Source organism: Trachurus trachurus, assembly GCF_905171665.1.
Source record: "Trachurus trachurus genome assembly, chromosome: 23".
NCBI classification, from domain to species: domain Eukaryota; kingdom Metazoa; phylum Chordata; class Actinopteri; order Carangiformes; family Carangidae; genus Trachurus; species Trachurus trachurus.
Genome location: NC_139912.1, coordinates 9,616,075 through 9,641,253, shown reverse-complemented (window position 1 = coordinate 9,641,253; position 25,179 = coordinate 9,616,075). Strand labels below are relative to the sequence as shown.

Genomic DNA, 25,179 nt, shown 5'->3' with positions numbered 1-25,179 from the left:
TTTAAAAAAAGAAAAACGGCCACAGACGTGCTCACCTGCACACAAACTACTGAAAGAGAGAGAAGAGAAATAACTGGGCACTGTTCCCGTCTCTGTTTTACATAAATTCTCTCTCTTTCTCTCTCTCTCTCCCACACACACACACATAAGCAGCAATAAAATCATATGGTGCCATAAAACAATCCCACCGCCTCTAGGACCCAAATGTTGTTTACAAACAGTAGTTTCTGGCCCCTGATTGAGACCCTGCTGTGTAAGACATGACTGAAAAGTTCAATGTAGCATGAAACTTTTATTTTTAATTTTTATGTAGGCTACACAGTCTGTTACTTTTATCTGCACTGGTATCAATTTAAAGCACGGTGAGTTCAAAGACACAATTCAAAAGTGCTTTTTTATACATCTTGTTAAAAATAAATTGCAGAAAAATCTATAAAAGTTTCAATAATGGTAACCAAAAGAGTTAAAGTTGAAGCCTATACGTTCAAAATGAGTTCTCCAGGTTGACACGAATGGATTTTAAAGCTACTTAAAGTTGAGTCATATGTAGGCCCATGTTATGTTAATCAGCTGGTCAATGTTTAGTTGGGACAACAGGAGCAGTTAGCACAGTGTTGGGCTAAGTGATGATCTAATTTACTGAAATCACACTCACTGATTTGTTTAATTCTTAAAACACATCATACTCTGTCCTTTTGTTATGTAAATGTAAAAAATCCCATTGTGTATAAATAAACCTACCATTAGCTTATTAACTGTAAAGTATTTTATCATAATCCAGCTGCTAGTGCACAATCCAGCCTTTTCGTGTAAGATTGTTTGGGTTTTTTTTGGTTTTTTTATTTGTTTGCTTTTGTTTAGTTCCCTTTTTATCTCCGAGTGGTCCGTATTTCCGACGGCCAGCGAAGGCGGCGCGGTTTCATGCTGTGTATCTCTGTTTATTTTCAGCGCGGTGACGCGAAGGCCGCACTCCTCCTATATGAGGCTCGTCAGACCGATGCAGGCCGCGGATTGGACGAGGCTGTTGCTGTAGCAGCTTGTGTCGACGCCGTGGGGAGGGAGGGGGCGCTATAAAAGGCTGCTCCCCCAGTCCGAGAGCTTCACTCTGGAGGTGGAAAGTGAGCAGGGAGGGTTGGTAAACGTGGCAAACCAAGGGACCCCCCCCAACCCCCTGTATTTACCAACAACAGGCGCCCGTTCTCCCAACACTGTACCGTCCTGAGCGCACGGACTCTCTCTGTGAGGAAAGCTTCCCTCTACCTCGACTAAATAAATGCCAAGAGAAACAACACAAACGCCATCAGATAAGGATCGCTGCTCAGAAGTGGAGAGTCGGACGAACACGTAGAGCGAGAGCGAGAGACGAGGAAAAAAACTGAAGAAACCCAACAAACGCGCACGGATCGTCGCCGTTGCCTTTCTCAATGCATACCCTTTGTGCCCGGGGAACGATGAAACCAGAGATCACCGCCGCCGTCGGATTTCTGTCGAGATTTCTGAGGGTAAAAGGACACGTAAACGATCGACAGGTCCAAACATTCAGCCAAAGCTTACAGGACATTTTGGCAGGTAAGGAAACCAGAAAATTCTCCCCCTCTTTCTCCTTTTTACGCACACAAAACAGCGCTCCAAACGCACCGTAATGCATCTAGGTGTTTGTTTGATGGTTAAGTGTTTAAATTCGGCTCCTGGTGTGTTTGGGAAGGATTCACAAGAAGCCTTTCTTTGTTCTCGTTAAGTATCACTATCAGCGCCGCTGCTGCTGCTGCTGCTGTTCCACCGCGCACCACCGTTTGCGCACGTCGGAGAAGAGAAAAAAACACACAGTATCAACACCGAGAGGCTGATCCACGACGATCGGTCGACAATTACACGGACAGAATGTGATATTTAAAACAAAAGAAGCGGTGTGTTTGGTTAGAGGTTGATTTGTTGGTTTGTTTGGAAGGAGAAAACGAGAAGAAGGGAAAGAAGGGGGGTGGTGGGGGGTTGGAAAGAAACGCTTGGCTCGAACAAGGAAGTGCGCTTCGGTCGATAGAGCTCTCAAAGAATGGAGCAAAACAGCCCCCAGTGAGCTGGTGGAGGCTGATCAATTACGTAATGCATACGACGAAATAGGTTAATAATGAAAACATGCGCGATATTTGACCAAACTTTTGATATTATGATGGAAAATGTGTCGTTTTTCACGTTACATTCAACACCTCCATTGGAAAACGTCGAATTTTGCAACATTTCGAGCGATTCTATGTTTTGTTTATGTAACGCGCTATTTTCTCATCTTGATCGGATTTATGATGTTAAAAGATGGATTTCGGTTTATACCACGTTCACCCATTCATTAAAGTAGCCCACAGCTCACAAACAATAGTAGCTACACCGACTGGTGACAATGGACGGAAGTCGAATCAAAATCCACTTTTATCTGTTTTAATTCCCTTTTATTTCCAAACAAATCAAAATTGCAGTTTTCGTTGCCTCTGGTTTAGTTTTAATATAAGCGAGTATTATGGGAGTTTTTTTTCCTTTTCTAGATTAGTGCTGCTCGGAGGATTGTGTCTCATTTCCTGCTGTAAACACATTCCAGTCCCAGAGCTCTAAAGCTGCCATACATCTGCCTCGCTCCATCTACAGCAGCAGATGACCTACATTTGTTACACAAGGGCCTCACTGATTCAAAAACACGCAATTTGCAGTGATTTTTTCAAAAGCAAGATATATATTCGGTGAGGAAAATGTATAAATCGGATCCTTTGTGTATAAACAAGACAAACAGAGATAGTGTAATAGTTAGTATTAAATATAAACATGTCTGCACATGTTTTCTTTTATAAAAGCTCAAAAAAACAAACAATAGTTTTTACAAGGAGCCTTGAACTCACCATGTGGTCAAACTGCAGTTAATTTCTAATGGCTAATTAAATCCCTGTGCTGAATGATTATGGATTTGTGTTAATTGCATTTTTAGATTTAAATGAAGCAAATCACAAGTGAAATTCTTTTTATTTGATTGTAGAAATAACCTCTAATCCAAACATCTGTGAGAGCTGAGTGTGGACCGTGGTGTTTGTAAACAGAGACAAAAAGTTGAGAGCTGAATGAAGTCTGCTGGGAGGCCTGTGTGTGTGTGTGAGAGAGAGAGAGTGGGGGAGGGGATGTTTTGGTGAGCGCCTATAGGAGGACATTAAAGACGAAGGCAGAGCAGCGTAATCAGGCAGGAAATGGAGGGGAAATCCACAGATACACAGTAAAAACCATCCCCTGTGTTTACTGGACATAACAACCATCATGTATTTAAAAGAAAAAGCTATTTATTCCATTTTGGCCTTCTGTTTTCTCCTGTTTTCTTTCAGCTTCGCTCCTTAATCGCCTGTTTTTGACCATATAAATACCATACAGCTCGTTCTAATCTAATTAAATGACATAATTTCTCTGATTACGTCCATTTTGGAGCACGAGGCCAGTGTGTGAAAACAAAAGTGAGTGTGTCCGTGTGTGTGGTAGTACCCTGTGGGGCTCGCGGCTAGGCTACTCAACTAGGCCAGCCAGAGCTCTTTTGTGCCGGGGGGAACGGCAACAATCACCCACTATTGTGTCTGAGCGGTGAAAAGCTGGGTGCCCCGGCTCCTCGTGTTTGTGCTGAGCGAAGGGAAGCGAGGGGGGTAAAATTAAGTCCTGGTGACCCCGACTGAAACTGTCATAGTTGTGTAACTGCCACTGGACTTGTGCAGTTGTGTTTTTCTTTTATTATTTTTCATTTTTTTGACTCTTTGTGGGGGGGGAAACGACCCAGAAGCTGCGACTTCCCACAACCACCTCTCAGCTGATGATGATGTTGTTTTTCTGGTGTGGCGAGGTCAGCACGTGTGAATAAACAACCCACTTTTGTTAAACTCTTTAGGTTAAGCAGCAGCAGCAGCAGCACACACTTGCCTGCTTACTTTTCCGTTTCCCATATCCTGCCCCTCCCCTCCTCCTCCTCCTACCCCCACCTCCCCAGTGCCCTGGTTTTTAAGAATAGGCCCTGCTGAGCTGATCCTTTCCCAGCTGCTCCAGGGTTTGTAGGTAGCTGCTGCTGCTGCCTTTTGTGGCTCCGTCCGAGGCCTGAAAGATCATCCAGCCCCCTTGTGCTCTTTCTTTCTCGAGTGCCAGCCCCTCCATTAGCTCGGCAGCAAAACAGCCCCCAGTGATAAGACATGGCAGGAAGAGGAGTGGTGGTTGTGTGTGTGTTTGAGGGGGGGTTATTATTCTGTAGATGCATACAGGTGGCCTTCGGGCCCTGGCTTGAATGCTGGCCTACTTCACTTCACCCTGTCTTTCATGGGCCACAATGCAGTTACCATCAATGGGGAATTCAATATGGATGAGTCTTTTTTCTTAAAGGAGGGAGGTTGATTAACAAAAAAAACAAAAGGAGTCAGAACAAATGATTGAAAATATCCCCTAAAATAAAAAAAAGATTGGGAAAGTGTCGCCCCAAGTTTTAGGGAAGGAATGAGTCGTTTTTCACTTCCTCCTCGTAGTCGGGACGACTCGGACAGTCGACGGTTTTAATTTTCCGCTCATCATCGTAACCACTGAAATGCCTGAAGCGCAAACACAAGCGAGAGAGAGAGTGAGTGGCGTCACTGTGAATCACTGGTTTCACTGCTCTTCCAAAACTTCCACACAGTCGAGGAAGAAGAACAAAAAAAAAAAGCAGCTCTTGTCCCTTTAAGAGGCGGAGCCGTGTCTCGATGCCTGGCCGAGGCCTTCGACACTTGTGGTGTTTTTGTTCAGCCAGTCGTGGGAGACTTTGTGACACTGACGGCAGCCGGGGGAGGGATTGTGCAATTCAGCGGCCCACCCCCACTCCCCCAGTTTTTTTTTTTTTTTTTTTGAGTCACGTAGGCCCAGGGAGCCGCTGGCCGCCTGTTTATGGCTGCTTATCAGGCCTCGAACAGGTGGTGATGTTTTTCTTTCCTTTCTTTTGCAACAGCACACAAACGACGCCCTGTGCCGAAGTGTAAATCATCCTACTTAGTTAATTTTGATAAGATATTGTCTAAACTGAACTCCTTTTTTCTTTTCTCTTTTCTTTTTTTGTAAAACAGGACGGATACATTTACATAGGAAAGTAAATGGATTATAAAAAAGATTCCTCAAGATAATATTGTTTTATTTTGGCATGTCAGAGCCCATCTACTTTTACGACTGCAGAAATCTCCCTCTGGCAAAAACACTACATGAGATTAAGATCTACTTCTCTTAATCATTAAGCAACTTCTCTTGTTTAATATTTGAAAACACTGTCAACGAGAACAACACAGTGGAACCTCAGGCGCCGTGTTTTTATTTGAGATTTAATTTATTAGATTTTAGATCCCACAGTTCACTTTCAGATACAACCAGGGGTTTTTATTTGTTTTGTTTTTATGATGTTCTCGTTTTGCATGAACTGTTTTTACAGCCATAATGTGCCTATTAAATCACGTGGACTTATCTAACACAAAGTACAGTCTGTCTGCTCCGTGCTCCGACCTTTGGTCAACTCCACTAAACCGCACGTCGCTCCTGTGCAGCCACTAATGACGTCTGTAGTCACACAAGGCACCAAACTCTTTTCTCTAAAGCTGCTCTTCTATTGATCTCACCCACACCTCACTACATATTGATGCTCATCAACCCAAAGCTAATCTTTCTCCCCCCTCTTTCTCTCTCTCTTCTGTGTTCCTGCAGAGCAATATAAGCACCACTGGTTCCCAGACAGGCCCTGCAAGGGTTCGGGCTACCGCTGCATCCGCATCAACCACAAGATGGACCCTCTGGTGTGGCAGGCGGGCCAGCGCATCGGCCTGACCATCCAGCAACTCTACCTGCTGCTGCCCAGCGAGCTCACGCTCTGGGTGGACCCCTTCGAGGTGTCCTACCGCATCGGCGAGGACGGCTCCATCTGCGTCCTGTACGAGTCGCAGCCCGGCCCCGTAGGAATGCCGATGGGCGTCGGCCCCGTCGGCTCGCCCTCAGGAAACGGCGGGTCGGGGAGCGCCATGGTGGACAGTCACATCAGCTGCAAGGAGGAACTGATGGTGCTGGGCAGAACCAGTCCCTCCAAAGCCTACAATATGATGACTGTGTCCAGCTAAAGAGGCGCAACCGTCACCCCCCCCGGCCTACTTTTTTTTTTTTTTTTTGTTATTTTTGTTCAGGGTCACGCCGTGCTCGGTCAGATCATGTGACCAGATCAGGGTGAGCCTTTTTAAAGCTAAGAATATGAAATGAAATAGTGAAAGAAGAGAAAAGAAAAAGAAAAAAAAAAAGAAACAGAGGATGTGGCCTATCGTCCAGGTGATGGAAACCTTGTAGGTTTGATATTTTTTCCCCCACCTCCCCCTCCTCCTCCTCCTCTTCTCCCCCCATTGTCATCTGTTCTGTTGTGTCATTGGATCAGCTGGGCACTCCGCTTTTTTAGGAGAGGCTTTGTGGAAATGGAACTGTTGGGGCAGCTAAACCAACCATCCAAACAGGAACCCCCTCCCCCCCTCCTCCTCTCCCCCTCCCCCTCCCTCCTCCTGCCTCATGGAGACCGGCTCCTCCCCCCCTTTCCCTCTCGACTGTAAAACAACATGGTGATCAGCTCCATCTCTGAAGGGGTTATCATTGACTTTGCACTTTTCTTACTTGTGGTAACTATGGGTACAATGTTCAACACACCACCACCGCAAAAAAAAACAAAAAAAAAAAACACCAAAACCCTAAATTGTAAAGGATTTTTTTAAATCTTTCTTAACCAGGAATTTCCCCTCTCACAAAATCCAGAGGTTTTTCAATTTGCAATTTATTTTGTTTCCTGGCCGGGGAAGGAAAGGAAGTAGAGGTTCATTCAGACTGCGCCTTTCACAACCCGAGCTCAAGGTAAAGAAACATTCCCCCCCGATAAGAGCATCTCTATTTTCTATAAAAAAAACACCTTTTTGGACCACAGGGAATTAGTTTTCTTTATCTTGCAGCTGGAGAAAGGCGTTCAGTTTTAAACCCTCCTCCTCTTCCTCTTCCTCCCTCTTTTTCCACCATCCATCACCAAGCTTCAGACAAAAACAAAACCCATCATCTCAACCTCGTCTCGGCCTCTGTACGTTAAGTGCAAGTGGAATGTGTTGCGACACCTGTTACCTATGGATACCAGCGTGTCCCGTTGCACTGTCGCCCTCCCATCACCCATGTTATGTGTAGCTTTCAGAGGGAAGGTCCCCACCCCTCCCTCGAGTTGATGAATGTTGTTGAAACTCACAATCAAGTTCCTGTGTTGTTGATTTTTTTTTGGTGTATGTTGTTGTTTATTTTGCCCCTCTATTCCTCTTCCCCGCCCCTCACCACTTTGTCATCTCCTGCATCACCAAAATTCAAAGTGTAGCAAAAAACAAAACAAAAAAAAACAGTGGGGGGCCTGTTTTTTTTTTTATTTTTTTTTTTAATCCAAATCTTTGGTCACGTGGCCCTGTTAGAATTGACATTGAATGCACTTTGACGTGAGATTGTGTGGGATGTGTAAACTTCTTAGAGAAAATCGCCTGCATTCCATCCATTCGAATGTCATGTTTTCACACCGCTTTTTACTACCCTGCCCGTTTTTTTTTTTTTTTTTTTAAGCCGTTTGTTCATACTGTAGCTCCCACGTTTGGGGATAGACTCCACTGTCTATATCTAGAATCGGGAGTGTGCAACTCTGGATTTCAAACCCCTTTTTTTTCTATTATTACACTGTATTTGTGAACATTTCAGAGCTGTTGAGTTCCTTTTTTAAGGTGGAGATTATTTTTGGTGGTATGTTAGAAACATTCTGTCATCCGTTCATATGGCACTGTTCGCTCTGGCAGGATGCAGAGCTAAGCTGTCCCCTCAACCCAAATACCCACCCACCTACCCACCCAACCAACCCAACCCCCTCTCCTCACAACCCAGACACACACAGATGGTGATTTGTGTTGCTGATAGGAAGAAAAAATCAGAAAAAAAGTTAGTCTGAAAGGTCTGGACTAAGTGATGACTGTGTGAGACTTTGGCCAAAGGGAGGTCTGGAGCACCGACTGTTCAGAGATTTAATTTTAACTTGAATCAAAAACAACACCAGGCCTCGTCAGCCTTCTATTTTTACTCGCATTAGCTATTTTCCGAGGTCTTGTAAAAAAGGAAGAGACTTATCCTTTTTGTGTGCATTGGAGGTGCATTGCCTTACAGAGACCTCTTTGTGTCATGAATTATGAGCCATTCGTGATTTTTAAACGTTAATATCAGGCTAATGTGAGCGGGGCCTGGTGCATTGTTCTGCCTGGACCCACAATATACTGGAGGTGTCCTTGTTTTTCCAGCCTGGCAGCTTCAAACCCCACACACACACACCACACCACACACCTCCCCTGCCCTCTGCGGGGGGTGGGTTATAGAGTGCCTCAAGTGTCACATATCACCCCTCAGCTCAGACCTCCTGTCCAGCCAATAGCGAGCCAGCATGCTGCTAGCTGACCCCCTGTGGACGCAGGTAGACTTTTAATGTGACACATATCATCATCCATCACCGCGGGGAGTTGGGTAAGGAAGGTAAAGGAGGGGAACGGGGAGGAGGGGGGAGGTGGTGTGAAAGAAGGCAGTTGGGAGAGGGGGGGGGGAACCAGGGCCGGACTCGTTTTGTCCAGGGCAGCTAAAATCCCTCCAGCCCCCCCCTCTTCACCCTCTGGACTTATTCAACACTCTCCCTCTCCCACAAACCCCTGACCAGAAGCCCTCCACCCTCCCTCCCTCAGCAGTGATGGATAAAAAAAAAAAACCAGCACACGCGCTTCTTGGCGTGCTCAAGCTGCACTAGGGGGGCTAGTGAGAGACCAGGAAACACATGGATCAAAGATGAAGAATTGAGGGTACTAGGCCATTGTTTCTGTTTTTCATCTCACTGGATCGCGTATGCACTTGATTTACTGAGTTTTTTTGAGTAGCAACTGTTTACATGCATATGAAAGGATGTGATGGCTTTGTCTCGATGACGACGTACCCCCAACTTCACTCCCGGTTCTGTCAGGGGTTGAGTAGTTTTGATGACGGCAGGCGGGCCCGGGCCAGATGCAAGGAGAGGGGGAGGCGGGGAGGGGAAGGGGAGGGGGGTAGGTGGTGGTGGTTTTTCGGCTACCGGTGTCGCTCGGGCCTTTAGCCGCCGGCCAAATCTGTCACGGCAGGCTGGTTCGCCACTCATCACCAAGACCTATGGGTGTTTAAGCTCCCCTAAGCCTGAGAGGATCATGGGTAATAGAGCTATAGCCTTTGACGCACTGCATCCCCCTAACTCCCCCCCCCTCCCCACCACCACCACCACCACCTCCCCTTCCCCTCCCCTCCCTTGCTCTCTGCTGATACTCCCTTCAGCAATCTGTGAAAAGCAGTGGTTCCATGTTGGCCAGATGGAGAGCAGCTCGCTGGGAAGGAAGCCCAGAGCTTTGGTTTCCATGGTGGACACCAGTTTTAAAATCACACTGCTCCATTATAGCTTTTTTTTTTTTTTAATGTCATGTGACAAGATGTTTTGAGATTGGTCTATATTTCGGACGCGGGATGATCGTCTCGTCTCACTTTTTTCCTCTAGATGTATTTTAAAGTCACACTGGTAGATTTTCTCATCTTTCCACTCTGCCATCCCCATTTTCTCCTCTTTATCCTCCGTCTAAGAGGATTTTTAGTCTGGTGATCTAACCCGCTTTTAACCGACGGTTTTTTTTTTGTTCGTTTTTTTTTTTTTTTTAGAGCTACAAAAAAAGAAAAAACTTAAAAAATCAAATCCAAATCCCCTTCGACACCTTCTCAACTGTACTACCACCATCCGAAATGGTTTAAGTCCTCAATAGTCCTCGGTATTGATTATTTAAATGGCATCCATTCAGCTTGTGCGCACATAGGTTACAGAATTGTCGTGGAGTGCTTTTGAGTAGTCAGAGGTAAAAAATAGCACATAAAATGCACTAAATATGTCAAGTTGAAGTTGTGTGACATTTTTTTGAGACGCGAGGAGTCTCTCCTGGAATGTATTGCCAAACTCAGGCCTCGGACATTCAATAAATACCCTTATGGAAAAGTTGTGCATGTTAAGACATGAAACAGGAAGGGAACAGCAGTTTTGTTGTTGTTGTTGTCGTCAATATTGTCATCGATTTAGTTGAATTATTGCCACTTTCACATTTAAGGTGTTTTACATATTGTAGAATGTATTGTATCTGTACAACAAAATGGTAGAGTGCATAACATTACACATGGGAAGTGCCAATAATTGCTATCCTGAGGTGTTTTTAGATGTATTCCTTTTTTGTATTTCATCTTTTAACATGGATAACGCTTTTCGTAAGTGAAGCCATTTGTGATGGGAGTGTTGGCAAGGACCAAAGTTGTTTTGGTAAAAAATATTAGTTTCCATGATCTGTAAGTGTAGACGTATCCTTTGTTTTTTTTTCTCTCTTTTTCTTTTCAGTTTTTTCTCCTTTTTTTTCTATTTACGTACAAAACCAGAAAATAGACAAAAAAATCTGAGCTTACCCAAGAAGAAAAGCTGTCTATCTTGTGATCTCATGTCAGTACATCTTTATTGTGTTCAGTTTCTTTTCCTTGGGTATGTTGTGATGAACTGCTGTAAATTTGTACAGTTCATGTAAATTGATTGTGCGGAAGTTGTACAGATTTCTATATTTTGGAAGAAAAGTTTTTTTTTCTCTGTAATAAAAGATTTCCTATCTTGGCATCATATTCCCCTTTGAGCTGTGTCATTATTTGCATACTGTGAAGTTAGCAGCTTTGCAGCTCCACATAAAAAATAAAGTCAGGACTTGACTTGCAGTTTGGTTTTCACCTGGGGGAGTTTTATATTGGTACATTAAGAGCTGCACAAACCTAAACTCTGATGTATGTGGTGGCCCAGATTGGAATTTGACCTCCCGGTCTTCGAGGACTGAGGGGACCATTTGTGCCAAGACGACTGGAGAGGAGATCAAGTCAGCGATTCTCCAGCCTCACAGCAAAGTACACTCCATGTATGAAACGATCTCAGATAAGCTCATTATCCTTCCACGCAGCTGCTGAGTTTGAAAACAAATAGCACCAAAAAAATGTATTTAAACATGCAAAGCGAGAACAATCTGCTTCGGTGGAGAACTGGGAGGCCCTGATGTTGATTGAGCTCCATATTTTTGGGAGGAACTGTGGAACAGTTTCAGAAAATTGTTTGCTGCTTTGCCTTAAAAGGCCTGCTCGCCTGATCAGCAAATCCAATCACTTCACATCCAAAGGCTCAGGCACATGTTGTTTTCGAACACTTGGAATCAAACTCTTGAGTGCTCCACTTTCCATCCCAACTGAGCTGCCAGTGCTTCCACCTATTAAATGATAGGATGTGACAGACGGTACCGTTAGCAAGGGTTCTATCAAAAAACGCTGGGAAAAAAAAAAGTGCTAACTCGGCCAGGGCACTGAAATGCACAATACCGCTGCAGCCGAACCGGCTGACTCTGCAAAACCCAGGGTTTTGGATTAAGACTGCAATCCTTTGCTGCGTTCTGAATCCCCCAGGTTGCTTAGCAGCAGGAGGAAAAAGAAAAACATTTGGCTCATTTTGACACATAGACAAAAGGAGGGAGCGAGAAGAGCTGGCTTAGCAGGAGCCGAGGGCATTGGAGGGGGGACGGAGGGCACCGGGAGGGAAGGTGCCCGGGCTTGTGTTAAATTTGGGCTTTACCTCTCCAAACACGGGCTGACACGAGGCCTCAGCAGCTGGGATGTGTTGACGTTGTAGCTTTAAATGACTGGGAGGCTGTCAGCGTGGACCAAAATGTTGAGTTTTCAGTCAGACCCCGGCCCGCCCGCCCGCCCGCCCGCCCGCCCGCCCGCCCGACTAAAATGCCACGGGCAGCTCTTGTGTACAAATTCTCAGAGCTGTGTACTCATCAACTTCCCTGTTCGATCTCTGAGGAAGCAGGTCAAAGATTCCCAGGGTGTGCCTGACTAAATGGCGCAGTGTGGTTTGTTTTGTGTGAAAATATCATCCTGTGGGGGGGGGGGAGCGAATGAAGAACCATCCAAAAGCAACACACAAAGCACAAATGGTCCAGATTTAACAAGATTTTGCAATCCTCCTTGGACGAGGTTTTGCAGTGACTCATTTGAGCAAGATGTTTTGACACGTTTTTCATCTCTCGAAAAATAAGAAGTGGATTGCAGAGGCTGTGGTTGTGTAAAAACTTCTCTCTTTGATATTACACTTGATTGCCGTTGGTGATTTTGACACAAAAACCTTTGAGAAAAAAAAAAAAGACTGTTTCAAAACGTCCCTGAGGCCAAGTTATTGAAATGAACATTATGCTTTTTATGTTAAAAAGAGACATAGTAAGATGTGATCATAAATATTTTCTCTCTACACCGAATCAATCGCTGTTCAGATTCTATTGCAGCGCATGTCAGGATATCATCACATTTGTCGTCTAAGAATTGCACTGGAGTTTCAGCTTGGCACTGATGAAACAGCAGTGTAATATCTTCTGCCTTGCCCTCCCACTCACATAGCAACAGAGGTCACCCGATAGAGATGGTATGATGGGGTAGAAAGTTTCTGAAGGTGCGGCTGATGATAACCATGCAAGGACAAGGAGCGTACTTGTCCTAGTCGGATCAGTCTATATAAAGTTATTGACTGTAAACTTGATTTAGATGTTCTTCTTTTCTTTCTTTTTTTTTTTTTTTTAGGTTTTAATATTCTGTACCAAACTTCTGTCTGCAGAGTCTGTGACAACATTTATTGTTCACTGGCTCTGGACCTTGTTTACAAGCAATATGTTGCTGTCTGAGAACAAAGGCATGGTGAGTGACAGTGTGAGCTTGTGTGTCTGCTAACAGGGTGGAGGGGGAAGAGAGGCAGACATCTGGGACCCGCTTTATTGCCAGTGAGATGACAGGGTAGCCCTCCTGCAGAGTGTGGCCGTGTGTGTGTGTGTGTGTTTATGCTCTTCCACTTAAAGGACAAAAGCTATGCCGCAGCTGCATAAGTCACACAGCCTCCTGCAAATGTACACCACACTGTGAGCTTTGTGTGTCTTTAGGGTACTTTGCCACTTTTGTCAGTCAAAGTCAGGTGCAAGGGGTGAAGTGAAGAGTGTTATTGCCAGGCATTGGTCACACAAAGAAGACTAGTTTTGTGAATACAGAAACACAAAACTTTTTTTTTTTCCACATTTATCAACCAAAATTTTTTACGACCTGTGTAACAGAAAACCACAGCTGTGCAGTACTCTAGTGTTTTTCCATTGGGTTTCCGCTGTATTAGTATCCCCGTGCTCCTTGTGTGTGAGAGTGTATGTGAGTGTGAGTGTGCGTCATTCAAAAGCCAAGGACAAGCTGATTCCTCTTTGAAACAGATCCCTGCCTTGCCCGTGTTGGTCTCCAGGGTATAGAGACTATACCAGCTATCTGTCTCCGACCCCTCAGGGCACTATTCATCCTCACTCTGACATCTGCTTTGCCTCCTCTGCATACGCCCTTCCCACCAGCGTCCAAACAGGGACAATGAACGAAACAGAAGACTGTTGGGGGACAAAGACTTCCAGCTCGAGTCGGGCCGGCCACGTCATTGACACTGGGTGGATTGACCGAGGGAGGGGTCTTTTTAGGGAAGAGGTTACTGGCCTATAGTATGACGGTTAAGCAGTGGAAAGCCTGGTCCTAAGTCAAACATGGGGGTGTAAAAAAGTTGCTCTTGTGCTCAAACAGTGACTTTAGTTTCTTGTGTGAGCAGCGTGTGTATACTGCTTTTTTACAGTTTGTGTAAATACACATGTGACGGCTTAGACATGTGCCAGTGTGCATAGTGTGTGTGTGTGTCCTCGATCCCTGTGATCGACTTTGCTCCGGGGGGCATATAAACAAGAGCTCTAAATTAAACAGACAGGTGACACACAGGACAAATGACAGGGTATGAAATATGTTCGTCTAACTCTAAATCAATCCCATCTCTGCTATTGCACATTAATCTTCGAAAATTGTACAATCTTTTGCACTTTTAGTCTAATTTAATTATCCTCTATTGAGTTCAAAGTGGAGGCAGAGCTCTCCTTAGCATGAAGCACTGTCAACTTTATTTGGGTGCTCCATAAAAAGGGCATTGTTGACACTTGGACTCATTTGTACAAATGCAGAGTGCTTTTACCAAACTGTGCAAACGTATTGTCCCGTTAGACCAGATGCTAACAAGCTTGCTAATTAACTATAGCAAAATAATACTTGAGTTAGCTGATAGCTTTTCCCCTTCAGTAACTTTTAAAAGGAAATTATATTATAAGATAGTTAAAATAAGAAACAATAAGATGAGATAGGAAGAGACCAACTGATTAGTAAGAACTGGGTTGAATGGTGACCACTGAGAGCCACAACGCAGACAAAACTAGAATATATTTGCTGTTTAAATTGTGTGTTACATCATTATTATATAATGTGAAGCCTAATGTTTTGGTTGGGTTGGGTTGAGACATTTATCTCTCTGTCCTTGTCCTGGCTAATTGTTGATGTCTTTAACTCTCTGTCTTGTCTTTTTCTTGGCCAACCGAGAGAAAGAAGTGAAGTGAAGAGAAGAGCGCGTGATTTGATCTGCATCTCTTCATGGTCTATCTTCAGCAGGCAGCCCACCACTTCCTCATGCCTTCTCTCCTTTCTTTCGGCAAAAATAGCTAATCTCATTACTCACCCTATATCTCCCTCTCAGGTTATGTCCTCTCTTTTTCCCCAGATTCTTCCCCACTCCTTCAACCCCTTCCTCTCCTCTCCACCACCCCTCCCTCTGTCTATCTTTATCCCTCCTTCTCCACCAGGCTGCCGGCCGGTGTCACCAGTCAGCTCACACTCACACAGCACAGGAATTCATTCCAGAGTCTGGCAGCAGGCCTTATTGGGGTAAGGTGAGGGGTCTCAGTGGGAATCATGTGATAGTGTGTCTCCGTCTGCACGTCGCCCTTGTGTTTTCAGGGCTTATGTGTCTGGGTGAGAAGGAAACCAAAGTGTGCATTTCAGCATTTGGATTATGAGCCCATTTTGGATGAATTCAGCAAATATAGCCAGCTGTTTCAATCCTACTGCAACAAGAAACCATTTTGAACTTCTTTTTCGTAGCAAAAGCAGCTGGGGCTCATGGGAATTAAATAAATTAATAATCATTAAGTGTATGTAAAAACATTTGTGTCTTTAAAGCTTAGCCTACTTGTTTTGGTTGTTTGTGGGCCTCAGAACAAGTTGTAAACACAAACACAAGACTATTTCTGTAGCAAACAGATACCTTTACATATTACACTCTACTTCCAGCAGACATGGAGCAGGGCTAATTGAATTAGAGTCATGTTTCTGGTCTTCTGACCAATAAAAATCAGATGTCCACACTCTTGTTATTTCCACCAAGAACAGTCTCTCCCTCTCTGTAGCTGCTAAATGCTCCACTGTGGTCACTATAGCTTGTCTTTGTGACTGCTGCTAGCTGGTGGACAGGTTGTGTGCAGTTTGTCAAAGCTTTTTGTGCTGAAAACCGCTGCATGCTGTTGCTGGAAAGTTGGAAATTCAAAACAATGATCTCAAAGATGCTAAAGAGGCTGAAAGTAGAACTCAGGGGCTAGTCATAAACTGAAAATACATTGATTTGACATAACTAAAAAGCAAGCTATGGACAAATAATCCAAACAAGAAGTCAGAGGAGATGGAAACAAGTTGACTGATGTCATCTCTGCAGCCAGATCAGGTGAACACCTGACTCATCAGGCTCCTGCAGAGAGGCCTGTATGGAGAAGGTTGTCACGCCATCTCTTGTGTTTATTACCACTGCTTTAACTTAAGCTGGAAACTCCCATGTGTCACCATTGTGGAACATTGAATGCACCATTATTAGAACCTTTTAAGGGGGATTTACCATTGGTAAAAGTGGAAGCAGCCGCTCCAGCCACTTTAGGAATTTTCTAGAGAGTCAAAACGAAACAGTTTGTTTTTTAAGAATCTGACTCAAAATTTTGTGCATGGCCGACAGCAGTGATACCAACAAGCTCTGCATCCTAATGATAAGCCAACCGGGCAAACCACCGCTGATGTCTTCATATCCGTTTGTATTCTCCCACATATGGTTATCTGAAAGTCAGCGGTGAGACATGGAGGCAACATATTCCTGTGGTCGACCTCTCCCAATCAGTAGGCAACGCTCTCAACCACTCAGAGTCAGAGACAGAGAGAGAAACCAGCCACCTAAATATAGTCTGGCCTTCGGGCTCAGCAAGAGGGCCTCTGCATGAGGTCTGGCCACACACACACGGAGGTGCAAGTATGTATACATGCATGCTCTCTCACACACACCCACCCACACACACACACACATGCACAAACACACCCACAGATTTATTTAGTTTTGAACCCCTCTATATAAAAAGGACACAGGCACTTGCAATCAATCACAAGCTCTTAGTGTGTAGACAGTTCATTCACATAGACAAACACAGTGGGTAGACTGTGCTCACTTCAATAAACAGACAGCACACACACACACACACACACACACACACACACACACTGGCCTGGATTGAAGGTCACTTGCATCAGTGGCCGTCGGCTTTCTGCTGACTGGAGGAGAAAATCCCCCAGCGAGAGGCGTTATGACAGCAGCTGTTTCACAAACACCAGAACACAAGGTTCACATCCTCAAAATCTTGCACTTCACATACGTTGTTTTCGACTTTGAGCCGCCGTTGCATCACAAGCTGCCGATTCCTTTATTGAAAGCTGTGTAAATTTGACGTTGTTCGTCAGGTTTCGAGTTTAATTAGGGTGAAAATTGTCTTGCAGTTTGGCAGAAAAAAGGAAACCAAAAAAGCAGTTGTGTTATTTTTTTTTTCGCCTTTTTTTTCTCTCCTTCCTGTCTTTTACCCTAAAGCACGTGTTCATTTAAAGCCCCTGCTGCTTGTAAACACGCTGCAGCTTGCTAACCTCCAACCACATGCTCAGCCTTGCCGTCCCTGCCTTGTTTCGGTGTACAAGGTTGGCGGAGATGCTATGGCTTTTGTTTCAGATGGTTTTGGTTTAGTTTTCTGAGAAACTGACAGGAACAAGACAAGTGAACACAACACCTCAGCTGTTTCCTGTTTATGTTGACGAGAAGATGCAGTTCGGTATAGCGAGAGACAACGCTGAGAGATGGAGCAATACGACCGTGGGGGGAGATAAAGGAGGCGATTCAGTGGAGAGAAGGATGGTATCGGAAATTAGGGTGAATTAGAGATAAAACACAAAGATAAATTGAGAGATCACGAACACCAAGGGGAAATGTAGAGCACAAGAAGGACAAAAACAGACAGAGGGAGGGAGATAGATGGCAAAAGAAAGCAGAGTTATTCAGAAACAAGACAGACGGGGTTTCAATTGAAAAATACCAGGAAAATACACTGAAAGAGCAAGAGAGAAAACAGCTGACAGGAAGTCGTGCACCTCCTTTTCTTCTCCACAGCTGTGTCAAACGGCTTCAAAACACCCACACCTCAAGACGTAACAGTCAGCAGCAGCCATGTGTTAGTGAAAACACTTAGATGTAAAATGTACAGCACACTCTGTGCCCGAGTGAAAGAGGGAACATGACTTAGGTACGCACAAATCTACATAAGCATACACACAAACACGTACACACACACACACACTTGGCCTTGCAGCTCTAGCACAACAACAAGATTGCAAGACAAAAAAAGTAAGAAAAAAAAGAAAGAAGCACCTTGGAGCTGATAAAACATGAAAAACAACAGACAAAATACTCTTAGTTGTTATGATACACACACACACATGCATGCGTATGAAAAGATGTTATCAATTATTCAATTTTACTGAATAATCATGACTGTCTCTTTGCTTGCTTGTTTTGTTTTTTTCTTCCTTTAAATAGAAACATTTACCAGAAACCATGAGAGCAACACCTGAAACACCCAAGACTAATGTGTTTATTCCAAACACCGCTGAGTGTAACTGGTCCACAGTGGGTGAGTTTGTGTCTCTGGGTGATGTTCTGGCTCCTGTGGCTCTGAGATATGGATGATAAAGCACCGTCGAATAGGAGAAGATGAAGGAAAAAAAACATTTTACGTGCAAAAACAGCCGTGACCTACATAAGACTGGCAGCTTAATGAGTAACTGTAGCAGGCTAATTTCCCTACGGGACTAATATGTTACTCATTACCCACATACCACTTCACCATGAAAGATACACAACCTGGAATTGGATAAATAATGAAGGTTATGCATTGTAACCCTGATTCTATGAGCACAGGTAGAGCTCTCTGATGGGCTCACTCGGAGCCCAGCTTTTGAAGTTTTGGCTAATCTTCTCTCCACTTTTAGATACCGATGCTGCCCCTTGTGGCCGAGGCCGACTGACACTCAACACTTTTCCCTGTTACAGTAACTGGGGCAGACTGGGGCAAAATGGAGGCCTGGGAAATTTATCCACCAAACAAAGAGTTTGGAAGTTTGAGGCACTTTGCTGCAGCTGCTTGGAGTGAATTTTGTTTTTCTTCTCTTTCTACTTTCCAGCTCTGCCTTAGCCCTTTGTATCATGTTTGTTATCCATGTTTTTCCAGAGACATATGACATTCCATGTTTCATTTTGTTTTGATTGACAACATGGGAAAGGGTCTGGGATGAAGTCAACTTGCTATGACGTAGAGAAAAGTGAAATTATTTGGTAGACCGTAGCTAATGATGTGTAAAATTAACAGCCAACCATATATACACAATAAAATAAACACTTGCAGTGGCCCATTGGGAAAACTCCTGGTGCTCTATACAGCCAGTCCCACTTTGCTCTCTACTATCTTTAGCTCTACGTTGGTTGCGCCAAAACACGACTCCACAAAACAATCTGACAACTCGTGGTGGCAATTATTTTATTAATTATAGTTCATTATCATCAATTATAACACTTAAAACAGTAGAGAAATGGTCTGACTGCAGCCGTAGCTCAAACACTAATGACTAGCAGCAGATAACAGTTTAGTATATGGATGAATGATACCCTAATGTTAATGTTAATTGCATTTAGTTTTTCAGAGAGAGTGATGAAAAAGTCATATGGGAAATTACTTTGAGCAATCAAAGCCAGTGGAACAGAAAGTAACCCAGAAGCGGGGTGGGACTCGGCAGCACCCTGTGCGTCTGAACTTGTCAGTGTAGAGAATATATAACTGTGGGTTATCTTACAGTTATATATGGGACAGCACATGGTGGGATACAGAGAGTGGGTTAATGGAGGGAAAGTTTTTTTAAGTGTGTCGTGGGATGTAGATAGAAGACGGTGTGTTTCACGCCGGTGTATACACTCCATTATCGTGGCCCTCCTGCTATTGTGGACCCTCAGCAGTGATTATAAACCATTTGAAGCATTGCCACAGAGCTTTCCAGAGGCACCTGGAGACAGTCGGAGCAGTCGGGGGACACTGGCTGCAAATCAGAAGAAGTGGAAAACGCTAGACACTGTGGGAAGGAAAGAGGATAAATGGAGAAAGCAGAGAAGTCACAGAGAGAGCGCATTTTTCTTTTTATTCATTTCAACCAGCACAGACCGAAGACAGCGACTCTTTTTAATGAGGTGCCCTGATGAGGTGAAGCCATTATTCTGTTTCGATTTCACCTATTAAAAAGCATGCAAACTCGATATTAGAAAGGTTTCTATAATCTTCAGTTCATGCAGCGTCTTGGTCTGTCTTCATCCTTCATGTTTTGGGCCAAACTTTCAACTCCAAGCCCAGTGCGAGAGAGTGAGAACAGATGCACGAGTCAGGAGAAGTAGGTGATAGCATACAGACACAAAGATATAGACACTACATCAGTCACTGGAGGACTGCAGAGGAGACACACAGACACACATTCTCCACAACCACCACCCCCCACTGCTGCCCCATCACAGCTGTTGGGGTGTGGTGGTAGTGGAGGAGGTGGCAGGGGGTGAGATATGTGCAGCAACCCCTCCGCCTGAATTCGGGCCAGTTCTAGTAGGATTTAGTGCAGGCTTGGCTTGGGATGGGTTGGACCCATGCCACGCATTCCAGTGCCGCCGTGCGCTCTCTGTTGGCCTACTTGTGTCAGGGGGAAAAATGCACATACGTTATACCCACACCCAAGTGTAAGGAGGAGGAGGGAGAGGAAGAGGAGGCCATCTTTCTGTTCCTTGCAGAGACTGTAAATAAAGAGCGCACGGTGGACACGCACGTTACAGGCTAACGCACGCGCACGCAGGCGCCGGCATGCCCGCATCACATGCACTCACATGCTGCTTCGCTCTGAGAACATGCTGGTACAAGCTTTGTACCTTCAGTTGTACAAACACTCTGTACATGCAGGCACACGGACATGAAAGTACAGTTAAATTTGGAAATGTATAGACTTTGCACATTCCCATAACATGAGTAAACAGTATGTGCTCCACTGGCCTATATCACAGTGAGCATGAAAGCACATTATTGAGAGTGTGTGTGTGTGTGGGTAGAAGGATTCAACTCTTAATACCTCTCATAAGGGAAACATCTGCTACCCTTCATATCCGAGTCCTCTCCTCTTTTTTAATCTCCCTCCATGTCTCTCCTGCGCTCTCTCCCCCTCACTCTCCTTCTGTGAAGTTCTTCCCCTCCTGCTTTCTCTCTCATCTCCTTTCTCTCCACTCTGCTCTCTCTCTCAGTGTGCCCCCTCTTTCGATGACTCCCCGCCACAGCTGGGGTTGTTTTTCAGCTGTCGAGTGTGTGTCGGCGGGCCGAAAAACAACTGGGCTGCGCCTCCGTGAAAAAGCCACTCCACTCCCTGTATAGAATTGCTGACCTCTCCAAAAGGCACAAGTGGCCTTTTCTGTCTGCGCTTTCTCACATATTTCTGCCTTTTTTCTTTCTTTTTTATTCAGTTATTTTTTTTATATGACTATGCACGGGAGGTTAAAACAGCTGTGGTTCACGTCCTACATCCTGCCATAGTTCACTTTGCCAAAACACAGAATTCCTGGGCGTACCAAATGACCCGGAAAAAGAAAAAACCAGCACAACTTTTTGGGTTTTCTTGGAAATGTGGACTATACGCACAAGACTCTGTGACCATCTGAAGTAAGGGGCCGACCAAACATGGCAATAAACTGCTACACAAATTACAAATTAGGAGTTGATTTAGTGTCCTTGACGTTGATCAAATCATACCTCTGTTTCTTTTCCTTCCACTCCATATTTCTACCATGAAATACATTACAGTTATTGAATTATCCAATAAAAATAACTGCGCACCTTGGCCAAGTCATTGCATTTTGACGTGCAGAATATAAAAGCACCCTCTCACAGTTGGGACTTTAATCCCCCCCCCCCATTTGTCTCCGCTCCCTTCCCTTTCCTCTTTCCTCTATAAGGATGGAAAATGGAAATGTTACACTGTGTAGATCCACCATGTAAACTGCAGTGGCACACTGGAACATGAAAGCAAGGCTTTGACTGTGGCTGCATGCGCTTGGCCTACTTTTTGATTCCATTAAATTATTGGGTGGGTGGGAGGAAAAGACTGCGCTGTCTTTTAAGTATTAGCAAACTGGATGTCAGATGGGGTATATGAGTGTGTATTTATATATGTGTGTGTGTGTGTGTGTGTGTGTGTGTGCACTGTCCCCGTGTGACTCAGTCGGCGCTAATGGATGCAAGGGTCTGTTGTTTATTTGTGCTTCATTAGGAGACTCGGTGCGCGCAGTAGCGTAATATTTATTATGGATGTGACGTATTCCATTTCAAACATAAGCTTTGTATTATGTTCACTTTTTGTTTGTATCCTCACACTAATACACTTTTTAGTTTTTTTCCATTACCATCTGAACTGAACTTGCATTCATTTCCGCATCTCAGTCAGTATCACGCTCCATTTATAGGATCAACCACAGAACAACAATAGCTACTGGTGAAAGGCTGAAAGTGAGGAAACAACGGGATACATGACAGTGACCATATTGTGCTGTTTCAATTTGAAACATGTGAGACACGGGGAAAGAACACAGACAAGCAATAGCGAGTCATCTGAGCTCTGTATCACCATGTAAACAAGCTGAGAGAAAGGCATTACAAAGAATGGGGAAGGGAGAGGTTGGTCGGAGCGGTAGAACCTGGAGCAACATGTCCCAGGATGAGTGACGGTGTGTGAGTGTGAACTCTGTGGCTCTGTTGTTTGGTTTTCGCTCTTTGTAACACAAGCCATTCAGCCATTCATTATTTGCATTCTGCGAGCACTCCTTTATTTGCATGTTTCCACTGGTTCTGCCAACATTCCTGGCAAAAATGTAAATTTGCTGCATGCACAGGATGTGATGCATGTCGAAAATTCGGAAAAAAAAAACAAACGGGTGGCTTGTTAGCTGCTGGGTAGTGTCTAACTGATGGGCTGTTCTTTTTAAAAACAAGTGGAAAGTGCTTTATACATGGATGCTGGATATCAGGAAGTGTATTTGTACGGCAAAATGTCAGGTCTTCACATTTTTTCCAAGAGGAAAAAAAACTGGGCAACACTTCATTTGATGCCCATCTCTATAACGCATTATAACCATACTTATGAGTTATAATGCAGTTATAGCACTGTATAACTATAGTTATAAACACTCATAAATGATCATAATGCTTTATAACAATAATCATAAGACACTACAAAGCATTTTGATGACTTATAAGGTCAGGTATTATAATATGTTATAATTGTTAGTAACTCGCTAACAATGCCCACATCGATAATGCATTATAAATATAGTTATAATGTGTTATAATTAGCTTGTAAACGTGTATAACTATCATTATAAACACTCATAAATTATCATAGGGATTTATAACAATAAGCATAACACATCATAGAGCATTATAAAATACTCTAAAAATACTCTATAAGTATGGTTATAATGGGTTATAGAGATCAAATAAAGTGTACCAAAAACTGTTTTTGTGCATTATACAACACTTGGTGCTTTTATTTTGTGCAAACAACAAAACTTGGGTGTTTCTTGCATGTGTAACCATGATTAATTTCCTTCCTCATGTGTAATTTTCTGCATTGTTATGACCTTCACAGCCTCTGCTGGTAAATCACAGCACTTACTGTATGTCCATGTCACTGCAACCAGCTATAAAGAAAAGGTGGACCAGTTACTCTACAGTGTGACTAATAGGCCAACGGCTCCACTGGGTACCTTTAATCCGGAGACATATGTATAATTAAAGCACTGTTGGCGTGAAACTACAAACCTACCACAACAGACGAGACTGACACATCATAAATAATTATTATTGTCGAGCATTGGAACAGACATCATTACTTTGAAACACATTTTTCAGAAGTGACTGTTTGTAAAAAAAAATAAACAATAATTTCTTTGTTTGGTCTTGACATTAAGAGGAAGATGAGTGGCAGTAAAAATGCAGAGGCAGATGAATGGCTTTTTCATTTGGTTTGATAGGTCAAGAATTTTCCACTGTTTTTTATGGTGGATATGACGAAGTGGCCGACGTGAGGGAGGCTTTTTGTGTGGAGATCCGATGAGCTCCAGTCCTCAGTGGCTGCATTTGTGCTTGTCAGTCAGGGAGAGGGATAGTAGCCTACAACGTGACTGAGAGCATGATTGTCTGCAAACGTTTAATGCCTCGCGTTTCTTCACAATGAGCCTGTGTGGTGAGTGAGAGAGAGAGAGAGATAGTGCAAGCGTGCAAAGTATCACATTTGATGTCTTTGTGTGTGTGTGTGTATATGTACACTCCCTTTTCTCTGTGGGAACAGGAGTGCACAGCTATCCAAGTTTTTTTTGTTTTTTAATTTGCCTGCTCACCTAATTTCAACTGAGATATCGACACAGAAGGTGTTTTTACAGGTTTCTTTCTTTCTTTTTTGTGTTGTTGTTGCTGATAGAATTCAATATAGGAGCCAAACAAAGGAGTGTCCACATGTTTCCTGCCAACAACAAAACATGTTCAAAGAGAGAAGCTAAACCCTTTTCTCCAGCATCAGTGCCTCCAACCAAAGACATGTTTGCTGTCACCCAAAACAATGTTTATCTTCTCTGTGCAATCCAGCTTTGTTTATATGTTATCCCTATATATGCTGCATTGATAGGCTAGGTGTGTATCCAGGGTGTGTGTGTGTGTGTGTGCCACAGGCGAAGGGAGGAGACAGCAGGAAACAGAAAACAATAATTATACACACTGTGACTGGACATGTGTGTGGCTCATTATGAGTAAATGTTTTAATTGTTTTAAATAGTTTGACCTTTTGGGAAGTATGTGGATGAACTTAATCACTGAGAGTGGCTTAATTACATAGATACCACTCTAATGTGTGTATGGCGCTATAGCCTACAGCTTGGTTAGCAGAACAACAGGGAGCAGGGGGAATAGCTAACGTGGCTTTGAAACAGTAAGAACAAATAAGTCTATGTAAAACCATATTATATTTATATGAAATGTTGTATGTGTTAGCTCCCTGCTTCCTGTGTTTATGCTCTAAGTTCGCTGCAAAATGACTGGCTACAAAGCCTACAGCCCAATGAGACTTGAAATTGATTCCACGTCTTTTTATATTAAATTATCAAATCTTATTGAGCCAATAAATGTTTAGTATCATTCATATTTTCATTTTCTATTCATAAACTGATACTTTTCAGTACAAATTAAGGTCAGACTTTGCCCGAAAAAAACAGCACTTCTGCTTTCTGATGTGTATCATTGTGAGTTTTTTTTTTGGTTGATGCCAGCAGATGCTCACATTCTGCTCGAGTGTTCACACGGTAGACGACGGGGGCCGGGCAACTGTGCACATATGTGCGTGGTGCATGCGAACAATGCCACCAGTTGCTGCGGGTGGAAGCTCCCTGGTCGTCTGCCAGCGTGCGGGGTGGGAGTGACCATGCACGGCACAATGGAGGGTGTGCGCCGACTCCGGGGGAGGGAAGCACACGGGGAGGAGGAGGAGGTGGCAAGGCCGTGGGGGTGGTAAGTGGAGATAAAGCCAGACAGATGGGGCAGACAATGAGGCATAGACACCCACCCTGCATGTCAACAACAACCCCCGGCCTCCTTCAAACTTTAGCTCCTTTATCTCTCTCTGTGTGCCTTAAGTTTTTTTTTACAATCTCAC

The 25,179-nt window shown here is 43.9% G+C and overlaps 1 protein-coding gene across 1 annotated transcript; it reads left to right on the top strand.

Moving 5' to 3' along the window:
* The first annotated feature begins 987 nt into the window (after window positions 1–987).
* On the top strand, window positions 988–10,758 carry btg1 (B-cell translocation gene 1, anti-proliferative). The gene is made up of 2 exons (XM_084000054.1): window positions 988–1,569; window positions 5,719–10,758. The coding sequence occupies exons 1-2, from the start codon at window positions 1,425–1,427 to the stop codon at window positions 6,123–6,125; spliced, it is 552 nt and encodes a 183-aa protein (XP_083856180.1). The 5' UTR covers window positions 988–1,424; the 3' UTR covers window positions 6,126–10,758.
* The last annotated feature ends 14,421 nt before the right edge of the window (window positions 10,759–25,179 follow it).